The 18,375-nt window shown below is 42.2% G+C and overlaps 2 protein-coding genes across 5 annotated transcripts; one reads left to right on the top strand and one right to left on the bottom strand.

Moving 5' to 3' along the window:
* Positions 1-664: 664 nt before the first annotated feature.
* phrf1 (PHD and ring finger domains 1) lies at positions 665-13,671 on the top strand. 3 transcript variants are annotated; one of them, XM_068722910.1, is made up of 19 exons: positions 665-729; positions 1,601-1,746; positions 1,868-1,996; positions 3,318-3,514; positions 3,665-3,748; positions 3,871-4,004; positions 4,130-4,221; positions 4,320-4,498; positions 4,846-4,978; positions 5,134-5,240; positions 5,450-5,643; positions 5,884-6,021; positions 6,582-6,724; positions 7,374-9,258; positions 9,390-10,573; positions 10,709-10,785; positions 11,218-11,334; positions 11,476-11,604; positions 11,737-13,671. In XM_068722910.1, exons 2-19 carry the CDS (start codon positions 1,659-1,661, stop codon positions 11,881-11,883), a joined length of 5,157 nt encoding a protein of 1,718 aa, XP_068579011.1. In that variant the 5' UTR covers positions 665-729; positions 1,601-1,658; the 3' UTR covers positions 11,884-13,671. The 3 variants fall into 3 exon arrangements, with proteins under 3 accessions (XP_068579011.1, XP_068579012.1, XP_068579013.1); XM_068722911.1 differs by having other exon boundaries at positions 681-973; XM_068722912.1 differs by lacking the exon at positions 665-729 and adding an exon at positions 1,204-1,440.
* Positions 13,672-14,117: 446 nt separating this feature from the next.
* Positions 14,118-18,132, bottom strand: irf7 (interferon regulatory factor 7). 2 transcript variants are annotated; one of them, XM_068723645.1, is made up of 10 exons: positions 18,036-18,132; positions 17,596-17,749; positions 17,024-17,195; positions 16,830-16,930; positions 16,655-16,706; positions 16,433-16,525; positions 16,108-16,316; positions 15,245-15,446; positions 15,017-15,132; positions 14,118-14,901 (listed from the first exon to the last, which is right to left on the bottom strand). In XM_068723645.1, the coding sequence occupies exons 1-10, from the start codon at positions 18,041-18,043 to the stop codon at positions 14,716-14,718; spliced, it is 1,293 nt and encodes a 430-aa protein (XP_068579746.1). In that variant the 5' UTR covers positions 18,044-18,132; the 3' UTR covers positions 14,118-14,715. The 2 variants fall into 2 exon arrangements, with proteins under 2 accessions (XP_068579746.1, XP_068579745.1); XM_068723644.1 differs by lacking the exon at positions 18,036-18,132 and having other exon boundaries at positions 17,596-17,763.
* Between the last annotated feature and the right edge of the window lie 243 nt (positions 18,133-18,375).

Genomic DNA, 18,375 nt, shown 5'->3' with positions numbered 1-18,375 from the left:
AGTTAAGGTTAGGAGCTATGTGTAAAATATAACTATGCCAAAATGTATAATCATTAACACATAAAAAATGTATCCTTAACACAGATCGTCTCCGTGTCACTTATTACCCCTGCACACTTTTAGATTGACCACCATGCTCTAATTAGTGTCACGTGTACTTCATAACTACAGGCTATGCAGGCCTACTGCAATCAAGGCCAGTTGTGTAAAAGTTGTTACCGTCATTTGATTCCATGCTTTTGCGAGTTTGTTTGTGTGGTTTACTTGTGTTACTGTTTACAATTCTAGAATACACAGGGTGGGCATTTAAAATCCCATTCAGAAGTCTTTCAGATCATATTAATTGTAGTTCACAGTATATAAATGACAAGTGAACTAAAATTAATAATTTGAATACTTTTTTAAATTTAAAATATCAGCCTATACTCTAAAACTAGCTCCACAGAACATTTTAAATGTGTTATCTCGTGTTAGCTCGTGTATTAAAATAACTGCCTTTAATGTGATTGGACAAACTGTAATATACACACACTAATATATATATAAATATTGTGTCTATTATATCTATTCACGTGCAGCCTACTGTGTCGATACGACTCATCTCACTTAAACGAGTACTGTCTCTTTAAGAGTCACAGAGTGCACTCTGCCTTTTCCGTCTTTAGCCAGCCGGTGGTGTCAGTCAACAACCGTGGAGACTTCAAATTATACCGCAAATTACTGAGTAGGGTAGGTTTAAAGTAATATTAAATGATCGAATAGGACACTGCAGTCATGAGGGTTAAATGAAGAATTTTGTAACGCTACATTAACGTTTACGTTACCCCACAAACTGAGTGCTTTTGGGTGCAGAGTCCGAAGGTGCTTGTAGTTGACGTTCGCTAAATTTAGCTATTGTGAGGCTAGCTAACACGCTACACTGAGGCTAATGTTACTTGCTAGCATCATTTGTTCTTTAAGAACGGCGTTACAGGTTAGTCCCATATTATTGTCAGTGCAAATATCTTTAATATATATATCTACATACACACTGCATGCATAGTGTATCCGAGGCATAGACGAAACGATCTGTTTGGTGCTGAGCTTTCTTCTTTGTTTACAAATGTAGCTATAGCACAATCTGCAGGTTGATGCTAGCCAACAAGCTGATGTTAGGTGGCCATTTCCTATTTGTCTACAAACAATACAAATTAGTTTCAAAAATCGAGTAATTTAAAGCTGCTGTTTTGTAGTTTCTGAGCTACACAGGAGCTCCCAAGTGTCACTCGTGGTTAGTAAGAATGTCTTTGGCTGTTCACTGTAGTCATAGATACCAGTGTAGACCAGTAAGAGCACATTCTTGATGATCATTTCCCCTCACTGCTCAAGGACTCTGGAAAACACATCAACTTGTCATTGTGGTTGAATGTCTTTCCTTCATCTCCTGCCACTTAATAAGCAGTGAGTAGACTGGCTTAGGCTACATGCAACCTCCACACTTAAATCTTAATGAGAATCTATCAGACCCATTTGTGTGATAATCGTTGAACATTTGTACACAAGAAAAATTGTCATTTTCTGTTATGTAAACACTATCTGCAATTCTGGTCCATCTTTGAAGGATTCCTGTTAAAGCAAAGCTGTCAGGAGTTGTTGGGCAGTTTTTCTGATGGTCAGCCATGGATGAAGATGACAGCCAAGATGAGCTGATCAACCGCAGCGCGTCCCACAGCAAAGGAAAAAGGGCTGCGCTGTGGGCCATCTCAGGTAACTTGTGTAACATGTTTATGTTTAAGACAATGAGCTGAATAAAGAAAGAGTATTTCAGAGTACAATGCCAAACATACCCAAACGTTTTTAACACCTTGTGCGTTTGTGTTCGTCTTAGATGACTCGGACAGTGGTGAAGAGGAGTCTGAGGAGGGAGAATCTGACAGTGGTGAGGAAGAACAGGAGCGTCATCTAGATGGAGAGGAGGAGGAGGAGGAGGAGGAGGATGAGGATGAGGATGAGGATGGTAAGAGTGACAGGCTTTTTACAAGATCATCATATAGCCTTATTAGTCTTTGCTCAACTTGTTGCACTGATTACGATTTTTGTAATTACAAAACGCTAAAGTCTCAAATTTTTAGATTCAACCCACACATTGATTTTTTTTGTAACGTGTAGTGGTTGAGCTTCTTCGACTTTATGACTTTTGTTAAAACTTAACACCTCACGGCTGGCTCAGTAACTGTTATCTATCTGACTCGTGGTGAGACACCACAGATCTCACTATTACTCATTAACGAACACCCACAGAACACAAGAGATTGGATTTCCTTCAGTTCACGTAGATTTATTTGCATCACAAAGTATACAAGTCAACTAACTTGTGGGGGGCGACTAGCTCACTAGGCTAAGAGGGTTGTCTGGGAACCGGAGGGTTGGCAGTTTGATCCTTGGCTGGGACGTTAGCTGAGTCGAAGTGTCCTTGAGCAAGACACTGTCCCCGGTACAGGGATGGGTCAAATGCAGAGAAGAATTTCCCCCTCAACAGGATAAATATAGTGTAATAAATAAATAAATAAATAAATAAAAATAACTTCACAATAGGCCACAAGAGCACAATCACCCTGCCTCAGTGATGTGAGTTAACATATGACAATGATGCAGGCCAATATCACTGTATGAATGTGAATATACAGGAATACATTTCATATGATTGATTTTACACAAATATATTTCTAGTCACAAATACATTTTTCTCCCACATTTCTCCCCTTGAGTGAGTGGAGTCACTCATACCAGAAACATGTTAGAACCTCCCGCTGGTCTTCTGGTCCATGTACTTAACGCGCAGTAGAGAACCACTCATGCATGAGGTGACTAGCACCTGGATGCATGAGTTTGTGTCCGTCTTCAGAGGTTTGTTCTACCTTACTATATACGGGAACAACAGTTATGCTAACTAACTTAACACCCCTAGAATAAAACAATGAAGATTAGAACATATGACCTAGCTATGTTTCAATACCTACTTATGTCTCTGTGCGAGGTGCCGGTACTTCCTCCACCTCTTCAGTGGTTGCCTGTGGCATCCGCCAAGGTTTAGGTTTAAGCGATACAAGTTATAACTTAAAGAACAATATGATAAATTGCTTCAACAAACGTAAAAAGCCTTTGGTTTTCCTCTAGGCGTTGAAATAGGAAAAATAAGCTTCTGCAATATACTACACACTTAAGGCGTGAAGTATATCAGTACTACTTTTTGTTCTGTGTTACTATGTGCTGAAATAACCTCTTTCAGTGTAGTATGTTTAGTACATTCACAATAGATTTCTTCCCACTTTTATCAGATGAGGACGAGGAGGGAGATGCTAAGGCTGAGGATGGAGCTTTCGGGGGAACCTCTGTTGATCTTGCAGGGATGAGCTCGGATGAGGACACGGAAAAGTGTCCCATCTGCCTGAACTCATTCAGCAGCCAGCCTGTTGCAACGCCAGAGAGCTGCGAGCACTACTTCTGTCTTGACTGCATCCTTGCATGGGCCAAGGTGGGTCTCGCATAATGTGGTATGAGCCTGAGGAGAAAGCCCTTTGTTAGAGAGCACCTTGTATCATTTGATTAACAGTAAATACTCTGCACTGAAGAAGCATCTGTGGTCGAGGAAGCTCAATAACATTTTTTGTTCTCTGCTATTTAGAATGCAAACTCGTGTCCCGTAGACCGTATTGCCTTCAACAGCATATACCTAAGAAAATGTTATGGAGGCAAAGTGAAGAAAATGGTGAGTGCATTCAGTCTTGGTAGCATAACTTCTGGAACATCTATTAAACCAGTTTACGCTTAATACATCATGTTGTGTGGGCTGATTGTTTACGTGGGGTTTGATGTCTGCTTCCTTTTTAGATCACAGTACAAAAGCCTGTGAAGGAGGGGCTCGAGGAAATAATAGATCTGGACCTGGAGCAGACCAGCTGTGAGGTCTGTGGGGGCAGTGACCGGGAGGACCGTCTCTTGCTCTGCGATGGCTGTGATTCTGGGTGAGATAGATATTGTTAACCCTGTCTTATTGTTTTCAGAGTCAGCTTTTATTCAGCCTTTATTACAGCTTTTTGTTTGATTTCTTATCATCAGATACATTTGTTATGCCTTTTTTGTTCCATAGGTATCACATGGAGTGTCTCACGCCACCTCTTGACTCTGTTCCAGTGGAGGAATGGTTCTGCCCTGAGTGTGAAGCCAGCAATCGTCACTCAAGTACGCCTTTAAGTTATTCGCAGTTCTAAAAAACTTCCTCAAACAATATTTTGGACTTTTTTTTTTACAAGTCAGACGTTTCAATCCTTTTGTCTCAGGGGGTTCAGCTGAAGATGTGAGTGATACAGAGAGCCTACCGTCTACTGCCCGCCCTGCCACCAGTCGCCTCCAGTCCGGTGCTGCAGGTCCCACCAGAGCCATCGCCCGAACTCAGCAGAGTGAGAGGGTTCGAGCTAATGTCAACCGACATCGCATCACACAGGCACGCACGTCCCAGGTTTGGCATGAGGCGTGACGCTTCAGTCTTGGCTTACTTTCTAACTTAACTTCCACAGCGTATATGCGGGCTGAATATCGCAGAAATGTCTTGATGTTCTGCAAGGTTTGTTGTTGTGTAGATGTAGTTACTGATGGCATGTATGACTCATTGAGTTGTGCGTTTGGGTGATGTACTTTAGTGCTGCTGACAGCAGAAATGGTGGCATGTGGTTTTGACATTTGTTGTTTGATTGGTGACTGAAATGCTTGTGTTTAAGGAGCGGCGCATGTGTTTAGGAGTTGTGTTGAGGCAGCAAAGGTTTGTGAAAGGGAACTAGTGGAGTAATGCAAACTTTATCTTCCTAGTTGGCTCCCACGTATCTGATTCAGTCCAATTGGCTGGATGATACTATTAATGCTGTGGTGTCTGGGCTCAACACGGCCGTGTATATACGGGACTTAACACCTCGCGTCCCTTCTAGCAGCAGGCGTAACACCGGTAAGTCAGTGCACACATACAAATTCACAACAGTTTTCTGATAGTTAACATAATCACATCCACACACATGAACATATGTAGTGGAAGGAAAAGCAAGAGATAGCTGTGAGGCCAAAATCCTGATGTTTGTGATGTGGGATAACTCGACTGTGCAGGGAGGCGCAGAAAGGTAAGAAGAAGGAAGACGTCTTCTGCTAAAACCGGTACAGGAGTCAAGAGGAGGAGACGGAAAGTGAGACGGACTAAATCCAGAAGAAAGCTGGTGAGTCAGTCTCAGTCTTGAGATTTACATGATTTGGTTTTAAATATTTCACTCGATGAATCACCGAATGTGAACCATGAGTAATGAATTAAGATTATTTATAATAATTGCTTCCTATAAATAATTAATAATACCTAATCAATTTATTGATCTTGTAGTTGTAAGATGCTGTTCTCTCTAGATAAACACTGCCTATGTTTTCCCACTAGATGTTGAAGAAGGCAGCCACTCCTCGAAGCCGTATTGCTAATAATCTCAAAATTGTAAAGGACAAGAAGAGCTCCTCGCTTCCTACTGTGTATCGGCCGTCAGAGCAAACGCTAAGCAGCATGCGTGCTGACATAGGTGCAGCATCCCTCTCTATCTATGGAGAGCCATTCGACCTGGATCCATTTCTGGATCGGTAAGAAGACTTGTGCATATTGCAGTGCTGACCCAAATACCAAATTCAAATATCTTGTGTGTTTAATATTGTATAATAAGCATGTAATGAATAGAGGTGGTTGCTAGTGCCACTCACCTACTGGTCTAGTGGTCCTGACTCTTTTTTCTCATTATCTGTATATTTCTCTGTTTGTGTTTGTATGTAGCTGAGCATATACAATGTTAATAATTATTATTATTAAATAATTGTGCCTTACAGTATTGATTTGACCAGTGAGGAGGAAGGACAGCAGGCCCGCGTTACATTGCTGCTGGAGGCCAAGAGACGAGGGATCTCTCGCTCCGCTCTTCGCTCTCACCAGCCTGTAGCTCGACCAGTCACTGCAAGCCTGTCCAGGTAACATGAAGTGTAATGGTTGGTTATCCAGAACCGGTTCTGATTGGGAACTTTCCATATTTATAGCTAACTGAGTAACATGTTGATGCTTATCAATCCCGAGTATGACCAAGACTTTACTGTAGCATGGTATTAGAATGCAGGGTTGTTAAATGCCCTCAATGTTAGCTACAATGATCCAGAAATCATCCAACGTTGATTGGTCGAAATGATTGTAAGCAATGTGCATCACTTGATAAGAGAATATTTCTTAGTACCTTGCTTTTTATGACATGTTAGTTTATGGCAGTCTAAATCTGCTGAATGTGAAGGTGGTTTTATGCTTTGACATAAAAACAAAATGTAATCAGTTAAGATAAGAACCACAACTAATGAGCAGATTAAAAACCTAAATTATTAAACAACAATTCCAAAGACTACTAATGTGGATCAAGTTACAAATCATAATTACTTAGTAAAGTACTTGGCTGTCTCAGTCTTGGTGATCAAGATGGCATCTAGCTAAATGAATACTAAAGAAATATGGTTGATCTAATTAAAGGTTTGCTTTGCTTTACCAGGAGAGGTATGAATGTGCACCAATCAGAGGCGGCTCCTGTGCCCGACCTCCTGGGCAGCATCCTATCGGGACAGAGTGTCCTCTTGATGGACAGCTCTGATGTCGTTATTAATCGGGATGGTTCCCTTAAAGCTATAAAGCCAAGTAAGTGTGTGTGGCACATTTTTAAACACAAAATGTAACCAGTAAGATTAAATTAAATGTGTTCTAGCTGTTGGATTGAAGACACTTGGTGGTTTGTGAGACTAACAGAGGACAAGAGATTCTTATCAAAATAATAGTTCCTTTTGAAATATCCAGCTTTTGAATATCAAACAACTTCAAATGAACTTAGATAACTAATAATATTAAACTAAAACATCCTGCAAAGATCGCTTGAAATGAATCCAAACACTGCACACCTCGCTTATTTATTTCTATTTCTTCTCTTTTTTCTTTTTATTTAGTTAGTACCTTTTCTAATTTATTTAATTTAATTTTTAAACAATCTTTTTTTTTTCTTTTTTTTTTATATAAATGACATCAACCTTAGTGCTTTATGTAAAATGCAGATCAAGTTAGTCAACATCAAAATGTAAACTATGGAATGAGTTATTCCTCACTCACTCTCAGCTAACTGTGACTGTTTCCCATTTCCTGATTCCCCCCCCCCCCCCCAACACTGGCACATGTTACTCTAAATAATCACAGTGCACAATGTGTAAGTCAGTGTAATCTGTCGAGCAAAGCAAAAAAAGCTTAATCATTCTACTCTTTAAGTGTGTTTATCTTTTGTAAATCGTTTGTGTTACAGTGATGCCATCTGCGTTGAATCCAAGCTGCAGCAATAGCAGTAGCTCAGGAGATGTCAGCACCCAGATCAGCCCGGTGATGTCACCGAATCAAGGAGACAGTTCTCCGTCTCTGCACCCCACCGGAGACCTACCAGGATCCTCCCACAGGTCTATGACCAGACCTCTCTCCCAGAGCTCCTCTCGCTTGCCCCCCCACATGCCCTGCTCAGCCAGCCACATCCATCCATCTCCCCATTCTGATTTACCACACAGAGGTCATCCCAGGTTGCAGCCACCTCCTCCAGTCAGACCCACACACCCTCCTGGTCACCAGAGAACCAGTGGAGTTAGAGACCCCAGCCCCTCCTCATCCACCCACTTAACGCTCGACTCCACCTACAAGAGCAAGGGAGGGGCCTCATCACAGTCCCAACCTAAAAAGGCCCCTACAAAGCCCATGTGGGTAGATGTGTCGGTGCTTCCGAGGATACCAAAAATAAAAAGGGAGAGCGGTGGTATCGCACATGATGGCAGTGGTCAAGGTGGCAGCAGTAGTAATGGTCACCGCGTGCCAGAGATGGGCATGAACAGCTTTGCTGGGGACAAGGGAAGGCAGCAAAGCGTAGACCAGAAAAAGGGCCGGGCTGACGGTCAGGCTCCGAGGCAAAGGCCTGATGGAGCCGGCTCGTCCTCAACCTTCTCCAACTCATTCTCCTCTTCTTCGACCCCTATGGGCTCTTCTGCTAGCCAACCACGGTATTCCCCATCTTCCTCCTCTTCGTCAGCAGTGAGCTTCCGTATTAACTCCAGTGGGAACTCCTGGCAGTCAAGGCAGCTGAGCAGCCCGTCGTCCTCTGCTGCTGGAGGCAGTGTGCAAACACCTCGGAGTAAAAAGGAAGATGAAGTAAAAAAGAGACAGGTGCACAGGGATAAACAGATGCTCCTGGCATCGCGTATGCTGGTCAGTAAGGAAGAAGACAGTAATAGTATCTATGATCCTTTTGATCCCACCCTGTCAGAGTCTAGCAGCTCAGACGATGAAGCTGAGAGCACCAGCCTGCGTGGTAGCTCCCGACATGCCACACTTGAGGGGAAGCCTCCTAGTTTACGCAACAAAAAGAGTCTCGTAAAAAGCAAGCAGGACCTGGTTACTGTGAAAGCTGAAACGCAGGAGATTGAGGTCTCACAGGAAGAACCAAGGAGAGATGGCACTCAGGAAACCACATCACAGAAGGTCAGATGCTCAGAGGAAAAGGTCAAGGTAGAAAAAGAATCTAGATTAATAGACACTAAGACTGAGAAACAAACTTCATCACTTGCCACTTGCCAAGTTAAGAACGAGCCAGGGTTAGTTAAAACGGGGGAATATGAAAGGTTTGGTCACAGCCTACAAAGTGTGAAGTCAGAGAAAGCAGACAACACACCAGCTGTTCAACACAGTCTGGATCGTTTAAAAACGGAGAGAGAGACTCTAGAGGAGGAGAGTGGACGGAGTGTTGAAACTACCAACAGCGCTCCCCCTGACTGTAAGAACAATTCATCGGCATCTAGCTCCATCCCCACCAACAAGAGGCAAAGGCCAGAAACTAAATCAGATTCCAAATTTTCTCCTGCGTCAAAAGATTCGGGCCATAAGAAGAAGAAGACCTCCCAAGGGTCAAAGGAGAAACGCTGTAGCAGTTCAGAGACGGACAGAGACGGGAGAGGAGACCATCGTGCCTCAGTCCAGGGAGGCCGACGGAAGGAGAAGGACAGAGGAAGGAGCTCAAGGCGGTCGAGCTCCAGAGAGAGGACGAGGAGGCCACACTCAACTTCAGAAAGCTCTCAGTGCAATTCCCCAGATAAGACTCGTGGAAAGAGACGGCGGTCCAGATCCAGATCCAGATCCAAAGACAGGCGATCTAGGTAAATATGTAATACTACTTCCAATATTCCTGGTATCAACTGTTTAGTAACTGTCTCTTTGTTGTCGAGATTTTTTAATGAGAACCAAGTAGTTTTCTTCAGTTAAGGGTTTTGTCGGTCATTACTTTCAGGTCTGGTTCCAGCTCTAGCAGCAAAGAGCGTTCAATGAGGAAGAAGCAGAAACCAAGGAGCAAGGAGAGATATGACGGCAGAGAGAGAGACTGCGATAGAAGACGGGTGTCAACGGACAAGAGACATGGCCGCTCTCGCTCAAACTCCCGATCCAGATCCAGGGAAAGGAGGAAAGACCACACGCAAGTGCAACAACCGTCTCTCTCCTCCAGAGACGAGGTGGAGTCACGGTCAAAGGACAAGAGGAGACACAGGTCTAGATCCAGCTCAAGAGAGAAAAGGAAAGAAGAAGGATCGTCATCCAAGAGTTTTCAGAAGACTTCAGGGTCCTGTGTTTCGTCCTCTAAAGACACAAAACTGTTACAGGGCAAGAAACAAAAAGAGAAGGATATCAGCCGAAGCTCCCTCAAAGAGGACAAAGCTGCCACGGTGAATAAACAGAAGATTGCCACCTCTGAACTTAGAAAGAAAGGCAAAGACCCCATGACAGACAGCCAGGCCACAGCAGCAGAAATGGTGAAAGAGATGAAGACTGAAAAAGAAATTAAGAAAGAAAAACAACCATCTCTTGATATGTTTGAAGATTCTTTTTCTCTTACGAAACAAATTAAGAAAGAAGAAACTGACATTCATTCTTCAATGGAAGCCAAAAGCATAGATGAGGAGGGAAAGGAAGACGACCCCATCAAGACCGAGACGTTTGAAATCAAGACCGAGACGTTTGAAATCAAGACTGAGATTTGTGAATTCCCCATAATTAAATCCGAGCCAAGTTCCCCAGAATTATGCCACTTTAACCCTGCCACCTCATTTTCAACAACGACTACACCCGGTGCAGCAGACAGTCTCCAGGATTCAGCCACTCAGTCTTATTTAGAGTTAATGCCCTCCAGAGAACCACCAGACACCTTGGGGTCGACTGTCCCCGTAAAGCAGGAAGTTCAGCAACCCTCCGACTCCGATGACGACTTTAATGTCGACGTAATGCTGGACAACCTGGACTACGTGAAGTCTGAGCGCACAGAGGAAAGCGGCGCGTCCGTCAAACAAGAGACGGAAGTAGAAGAGGAGAAGAATGAACGGGTATCGACTGTAGTGGGAGCCAAATCCAAGACTCAAGTCAAAAGGGTTACCTGGAATATACAGGAGCCTGAGGGGCCTCAGCCACAGAAATCCGCAAGCAGTAAGTGTTGCTGCTTGATCGCTCCACACCAGTTTTTGTACTGAAAATAAAAGAGTTGAGATGTAAAAGGTGATTGTAGATCTTTGCTAACACATGGATAACTTTATGTTGTTTTCTGAATGTTGTCTTGCATAGAGCTCTCTCTGTATAAAATGAAGCTGAAGCAGGAAGGAGCTCGCAGACCATCTTCAACAGTCCAGACATCCGGTCAGGTAGGATGGAGGCAAACGTTACTGCAGGGTTAACTCAACATTTCTGCCTACTAGACATGGAGCGTTTAATGTGGTTACATGACCAGAGGGTGGCAGTGTTTATCTAGAAGAAGTAAAATGTATTCTCTGTGTAGTCATGTGGTCGAAACTAATACTGATACTGAAGTGTTTTCAGACTAAACGAAAGTAAAAGCCATCCTCTGAAAATCAAAGCTGTTGACACATTTGATGATTTTGGACTGAAATATAAAACAATTATTATTTGGATACATCGCCAATGGGTTGTAGGACTTTTTATTAACACAAAATTTGAAATAGTTAGTTGCAGCCTGCAATTACCTAATCTATCTTTTATATTTATTTTTTTCCTTGCGTAATCTTTTAGTCTTGTCATTCTCTTTTCATCCACACAATCTCCCTCGACTTTAACAGGAAATCACTGGAGCTGTCGGTCACCCCTCCAAGAGGGCTGCTGCTGGTCCGCTCACTTCCTCCTCCACCTCTGAAGGGGAACAAGGAGAGGAAGGGGATTTGGCGAGGAAAGACCAGGTGAACCTGGCTTTTGAATGTTTCAGCTTTGAACTGTCAAGGAGTTTTGTAAACACATATGACTCCTACTACTACTTAATAGTATTCCTAATATTTGTGGAAACTATCATGACATTTCTGATGTTTTGCTCCTGCCATCAGTATTTGAAGAAGCTGCACATGCAGGAGAGAGCTATAGAAGAGGTGAAGCTTGCCATCAAGCCGTTCTACCAGAGGAGAGACATCGACAAGGACGAATACAAAGAGATTCTACGCAAAGCCGTGCAGAAGGTGGGTGCAGAAATGTTGCCACGGTGCTGAAAGTTTTGTCGCCGGCCATCAACTTAAAGTCTGAATAGTAATTAACTCTGGCATTTCATCAGTTGAATTGACATGTAATTAACTTGTGTCCCTGGTCATCAGGTGTGCCACAGCAAGAGTGGGGAGATCAACCCAGTGAAGGTGGGCGTTCTGGTCAAGGCATACGTGGACAAATACAAACATGCTAGGAAACACAAGAGAGGAGAGGACTTAGGACAGGAGGCTGAGAGAACCTCTGACAGCCCATGAGGAGGCATACATTAATGGCAAGGACGGCTTCAACCACTGCAAACACGTATCCATATGTTTTACTTTGTGTCCTACCACTGGGTGTGATCTCAAACCCATTCTAAACGGTTGAGTAAGATTTGCTCAAAGCTTCGAGATGGAACATTTTCTATAATGCCGAGATTTCTATCTTAACTGAAGTTTGAGGACAAACCTTCTTTTTGTTGATCACTTGAGCTGCACCTGCTGATCTCTGGTGTTTGGACCGCCACTGCCAAGAACTGGTCTCCTTGTGTAGTACAGCTCACAAACTTAATGGGAGACCTTGAAGTTGTGCCTTAAAGAGGCAAACCTCAAAGCCCCTCCCATGGAGTGATAAATCAGGTAGCTTTGTCCACTGGGAGGATGCAGCGTGGGCTTTTACCTTCATGTGGCTGTTTATTGTTTTTTGGGAGTGAAGGGGTATTTATCAGTGGCAAATCTTTTTTGTTGGTTAAGAAGAGGTATTAAAATATGCAAAGTATGCATATTTGAGACGTTTGTCTCATTAAGGAATAGCACTGTTATGCAATTTTTGTAGAACATTTATCAGTAGAATGATTGAACAATTTTAGATTTGGTTGTAAATAATATAGATTTGATATATCCACTTATATGTTCCTGTCATCTGTGTTCTGACATTCTGCCTGCTGCGAATGACATAAATGATTTGTTCGAGAAGTTTATAGAGTTGGTTGGATTGTGTTTTGTATTTTAAAGCCTCTGTTATCCGTCTTTCACATTTCTGATGTGTCTATTGAGCTAAAGCTAGTCCAGCATACTACAGGCCAATACTGCTCAGCAGTGTGAAACGACTCCTCCTCCTCCTCTTATGTTCAGAACAAACCTTTGAATCTCATCGTTATCTGTTTTTCAATACATTACTCAAATGTAGAAAACCAGGTTTTGGAGAACCAAGAAATATCTTGTTTTTGTAATAGATAAATAAATGGCAATAATAATATTTGCAACATCTGCAAAAAATATATTAAATTTGTTTTTGGGCATTCTGTATTTAAACAATGGAGACTACAGCTCTAGAATACAGTAGGTAGTATACATTTTATTTTGGAGTGAAAAGGCGAATAATACCGACTTCCTGTCTCAACGGCTGAGTTGCAGTCCCCATTATCTTGCAAAAATGTTAATGTACATATTTTGTCACTGTCTTACCTGGTGCTCTCATGTACACAAACATTTCAACTTCAGTTTTTTAATTTTGTATTTAATGTATATTAATAAGTATTAAGCAAATTTTAATTGCTCAATATCCTGGTTTTGTGAGCTCAATATATAGTCTAAATATCATAAAAACAACGGAACATCTCACTACATGCAGCATTTTCCACGGTCAATATGATGGAAATAAACACGCCCTTTAGTTGGGAACATTAAAGGAATCTTCTCGGTGTTCACCTGCAGTACTTAATTACAGCCTAGTTATGACTGCTTTTCCATTGTGTCTTATGCTAACTCTTGGCGATATGCTTCACTGCATCGCTTTCTTTAACACAAATGTTCAGGAGGAACATGTCCACCATTTTGTTGTCTATAGTAGTTTGTTTGCCAACTGTAACGACGGATTAGGTCGGTGGTTGGAGTTCCCTTGTTTTTACGTTTAATTCGACTTTATAAAGAGGAGTAGTAGAGAACTACAAAAACAGGTGCTCATGTTTATCTGAATGTATTTTACTTTTTCATTTGATCAGACAGGCCAGGTGTTTCTAAGAGGGAAAACAAATGATAATAAATCACTGATGATAAACAGGGTTTTGTCTCAGTTTAATACATTTACCTGCATTCTGTCCTTGTGTCATATTTTGTTTTTAAGGATCTGGGACATGAAGTGGTAACATCTGAAGATAAACTATGAGAATTATAGTGATGTATAGTGATGCCTGTAATCTCCTAATTGTTCCCCATAGACTGAAAACAGTCACTTTTTGTGTTTTCTTTTCAGGGACACAATTTGAATGAAAGAATATCTTTGTCTTCCATTTTGTGTGTGTGTGTGTGTGTGTGTGTGTGTGTGTGTGTGTGTGTGTGTGTGTGTGTGTGTGTGTGTGTGTGTGTGTGTGTGTGTGTGTGTGTGTGTGTGTGTGTGTGTGTGTGTGTGTGTCGATTCTACACTAAAATGGTGTTAAGTGATCTATATTTTACCTCCCAGCATGTTGGAGTCATATATGGCAGCACAGCAGTAATGATCTGAGATCACATTCAAGGTCAGGTTAGGTTTATTCAGTTTGAAAAGTGCAAAAATGACCAGCAGAGTATAAAAACGGTTAAATTCTGAAGTGCACAACAATTCACCACAAACATAGATATATATATATATATATATTGCAGTCAATGACTGCATGACCTATAAAAAAAAGTTCCACATTCAATATTTAGCTTTACTTTCATTTGCATTTTACAGGCTCATAAATATGTGATCAAAAAAGCACAAACATAAATTTTACCACAGGATTTACCCTCATTAGCATACATCAATTGAACCATACATTTTATGATGATTTGACAGTTACAAGTTAATTCTTAGGCAAGGCCATTGGCCTTTGAGTTGAGTAAGACCCCTAACCCACTAACTTTTAGTGGATGAGTTCATTTCTACTTATGTAGTGATAAAAATGTCAGCTTTTAGCCTAAAGTTTATGTCAACAGGAGATAATCCGAAGAAGGAGGGTGGCTAAACAATGGCCCACTATGCAATACTAATTGCAACAGGTCATCAGTCTGGCTACTTTTTAGCAAAGCTTTGAGTAAGAGAACAGTGGTAGTTGAAATCGCCCCCATCAAGTGAGAGATAAAACTTCAGGACAGAGGTAGAAAAGGTGCAGCAGCCCGGGCTGGCTCTTCAACCATCGGCACACCAAAGACAGAGCTGATAAGATCGTAGAGGCTGTTTGAGATCTGTAGGCTGACGTTAGCGCTGTGAAGAGACGAGGCCCCTTCCATCTGGGCCATCTCATGAAAGTGTCGACAGATCAAAGGGACCACCTACATGGACAAAGTGACACATTTTACAGCTTTTAAAAAAAATGCACAACTGAAGTGAGATTATCTCAAAAACTGTATCGAGGTGAAAGTCAGGGAAAATAGGAAAGAAGGTAACCTTGACTACGATGAGCTTCTTCTCCAAAGGTTTTCCATCAGGAAACTTCTCTCCAAAGCACATGTTGATGGTGTAATCAGGAGAGCCGCCGTTGTTCTCTTTAAACTGCTTCAGTTCTGAAACAGAACCCAATTTATTACTTTCACAGTGCAAAGTTATATCGTCTTCACATAAATTGTATGTAATAAGTCCTAATTGTGTTCAAATGAGCAAGAGATCCACACCTACCGTTTACATACTTCTCAAAGCTCAGGAGCTCCACCATGGTGTTCTGGGGCAGCTTGCTTGGGTCTGGGTGAGCCACACTGGGGTCACTGGTGCTGGCAAACACGTGGCACCTGTCCTGCCTCCAGGCATAGATACCAGTGTCACGTACCTCCAGGAATAGACCCCTCTGGATGCTGTCAAGGATGCGGTTGGTAAACTCAACCTGTTGTACAGAAAGTTGTGATTAGAAAAACTTTTACATAAAAAAAAAATATTAAAAAAACCTTTGGCACACTGAGGATGTACAGCAGTGTATTGTATATAAACTTATGGGAACATTCCACCCTAAATATTTGCTATTTTTTTCTCTTTTAATGGATTTCTATATTTCATGTTGAAAAGCTGTGTTGAGTGTCAAAAGAAGCTCTTGGGCTAACACAAAATCCAAATTCTGACTTCAAGCTGATCAAAGTTATTTGTAGAGGAGCAAACCATACACTTATCAGACACCTTTTTGAAACTTGTTCCTCCGGTTAATGCTCAAATGAACACGCTGCATGGTGAAGATGCAAGCCTTTCTTAAAAATAAAATTAGACTGGCACATATTACAATCACTTAAATGTACCCTGTGGAGTTTCTGACCACTAGCAGTGCTAAAGAGCAATGTTTCTATGAGTGGGTCTCCAGTTTTGTTGGTTCTTGTGCATCTACACGCCACTGAGATGATGCACATTCCTGCCAAAAGGTTCACACTCTCCCACTGGTCCACAAGTGTGGTAACAGAAAGAAAAGCAGTAATGTGCTAAAAGATGGTTTTCATTCAGTAGTTATGGAGGAGTTTTTCTTAAATTAGGTCACACAAATTGTCCAGCTGATCATGTACCTGTTTGTGGTCCAGCAGACTGTCTGTTGAGGGAAAGCAGATATGATGGACATTGGGCCCCGGGGCCTCCTGCTGGTAGTGGAGCTGGAGAAGGGCGGTGGTCAATGTGACCTTTAGCATTTCCCTTTTCCTGTAGTGGATAGAGACCTCCAGGTCATATATACTGGGCTGCTGCTGCAGAGGTGAATTTAGGACTGGTGGAGGATTCACTGGAAAATAACAACAACAAAAACATGATCACTTATTTACAGATAATAAATTGGAAACATTTCTTTCCAGTAGAGCGTTTCAATAAAGGAATTTGATTTAATTTGGCTGAACGTACCCTCACAGTAAGAAGGCTGGTCTGGTAAAGGCTGTGGGTGGTTCTCAGCAGCCACAGAATAGCTTCCAGGGACAGCTGCCCACAGCTGCTCCTCTATTAAAGGCAATAAAAAGCAGATTAAAGAACATTCAACCTCATTATAAACCATGGGAAATCATTAGCAGGTAGAGAGGATGTTCTGCCATAACATTTATGGTATTCCCTTTGCATATGACCATGTACCTGATGTCTTGCTGCCAAGGTCCAAGGCCATGAAATTGTTAAGTAGATTATGCTGTTTGGAGAAAAAAAAAGAGAGGCATAAAGCATATTTATGCATGTAAGTATTGAAGGAAAATCATTGTGATATGAAACCAATTAACAGAGAAGTGAAAGTGCGCTCTAGGCAATACGGCACCTCGTTTCCTGAGGGAAAGTACTCGATGGGAGAGTTATAGATATCTGGAGTCATGACAGAATCCTCCTGGGAGTCTTGTGTTGGCAGACTTTCATAGTTGTCTGCAGACAAAGAAAACAGACACACTTTCATTGGCATTCAACTTCAAAAAACAGTGGAAGTAGAAGGCTTGGCTTAAGTGACTATCGTCTTACACTCGGTGTTGATAATCTCATAGATTTTATGAGGGTCGTCCGAATTCTTGGAATTGTCCCTTGTCATCTTGAAGCGCACGGAGAGGTTGTTCAGAGCGCATCGGAAGTTGGTTTTCCACCTGGCCTTGTCGTTGGGGAACTCGTTGATTTTTCCACTTACTACCGCCCATGCCTGTGAACCAGGAGAAGTTTAAATACACTCTGCAGTCCACATGTACACAAAAAGGGGATGTCCTGCCATTTAAAAAAAACATAGAATAGAGTTTTTCTAACCACTTTCACTGTGGTACTGATACTGTGCTTCCACTTTGACTCAAGGGAAGTGGAAGTGCCACCACTGTTAACTGCAATGCTATAATTGCCACTGTCATCACCTGCCATACTTAAGCACTGTGCCAGGAATGACGTGAAGGAATCTCTAATGACATGTCATGTCTTATGAGGCATGTTTCTGGCACAGTATTATACCTTTAAAAAAACATTACTAGTATTACTACAGTTGTGTCAGACAGATGTCAACAAAGCAATCGACTAGAACAGCAGAGAAGTTTAACAGAGGCAGTTAAACCTACCCGGAATATTTTACTGTCTTCATCATTGCAGTCCTTCCTGGAGTTGTGCTTCCAGGGGACTCTGAACTTGTTTTGGCCCTCATAGCGGAGGCCCGTATACTGGCCCGTCTCCACCTGCTCTATGAGCCAGCTGGCAAACTGAGGCTTGGGAAGGCTGAGAGGAAACATGACACTGTCAGTCAGTTTCAATGTTCCGACAGTTAAAAGGAAATGAACTACCCACAGCACACTGTAATCCTCAACATAGTCTGGCCAAGCAATACACATGCACACACTAGACTTATTCAGCAAATTATACAAAAGGATTTTTAATCTTCATCTACACAGCAGGTTTCACAGGGAACTGACTACTCCATAACGCATGCAATCCACTCACAACAAAACAAAGTAAGAAACATACTGATAATATCCTACATAGGCGAGTGTGTTTGTCTCCCTACCTTTGCATTTCTCAGTAGATGTGCTGCTCTGACAGAGCTGTTGATGTGGATCCTCGTTGCACCTTCGCTGAAGTTATAGCAGCAACATCAGAGTCACTAGTTCAGGTTTCGTCGTCTCCTCCCCCAGAGGGGAGGGCACAACTCTTTTGGGCATTTCCGAGACACGCGAGGGTGAGTTTGATTCACGGAGAAGCAAGACGTTACCTCCTCCGAGGAGCGTTAAACACTTACTCAGCAGCTCACGGTGGATAAATGAAACACATCCTCTGCAGACCGGATGTAGAGACATGTTGGTTGAAAAAGTAGAATAGCTGTCATTAGCGATCGAAAGTGAAATACG

This window comes from Cebidichthys violaceus, unplaced genomic scaffold, assembly GCF_023349555.1.
Source record: "Cebidichthys violaceus isolate CVI_PGR_0920_01 unplaced genomic scaffold, fCebVio1.0.p SCAF_3, whole genome shotgun sequence".
Classification (NCBI taxonomy): Eukaryota; Metazoa; Chordata; class Actinopteri; order Perciformes; family Stichaeidae; genus Cebidichthys; species Cebidichthys violaceus.
Note: the sequence above shows the minus strand (reverse complement) of the source record. Positions and strands in the feature narration are given on the sequence as shown.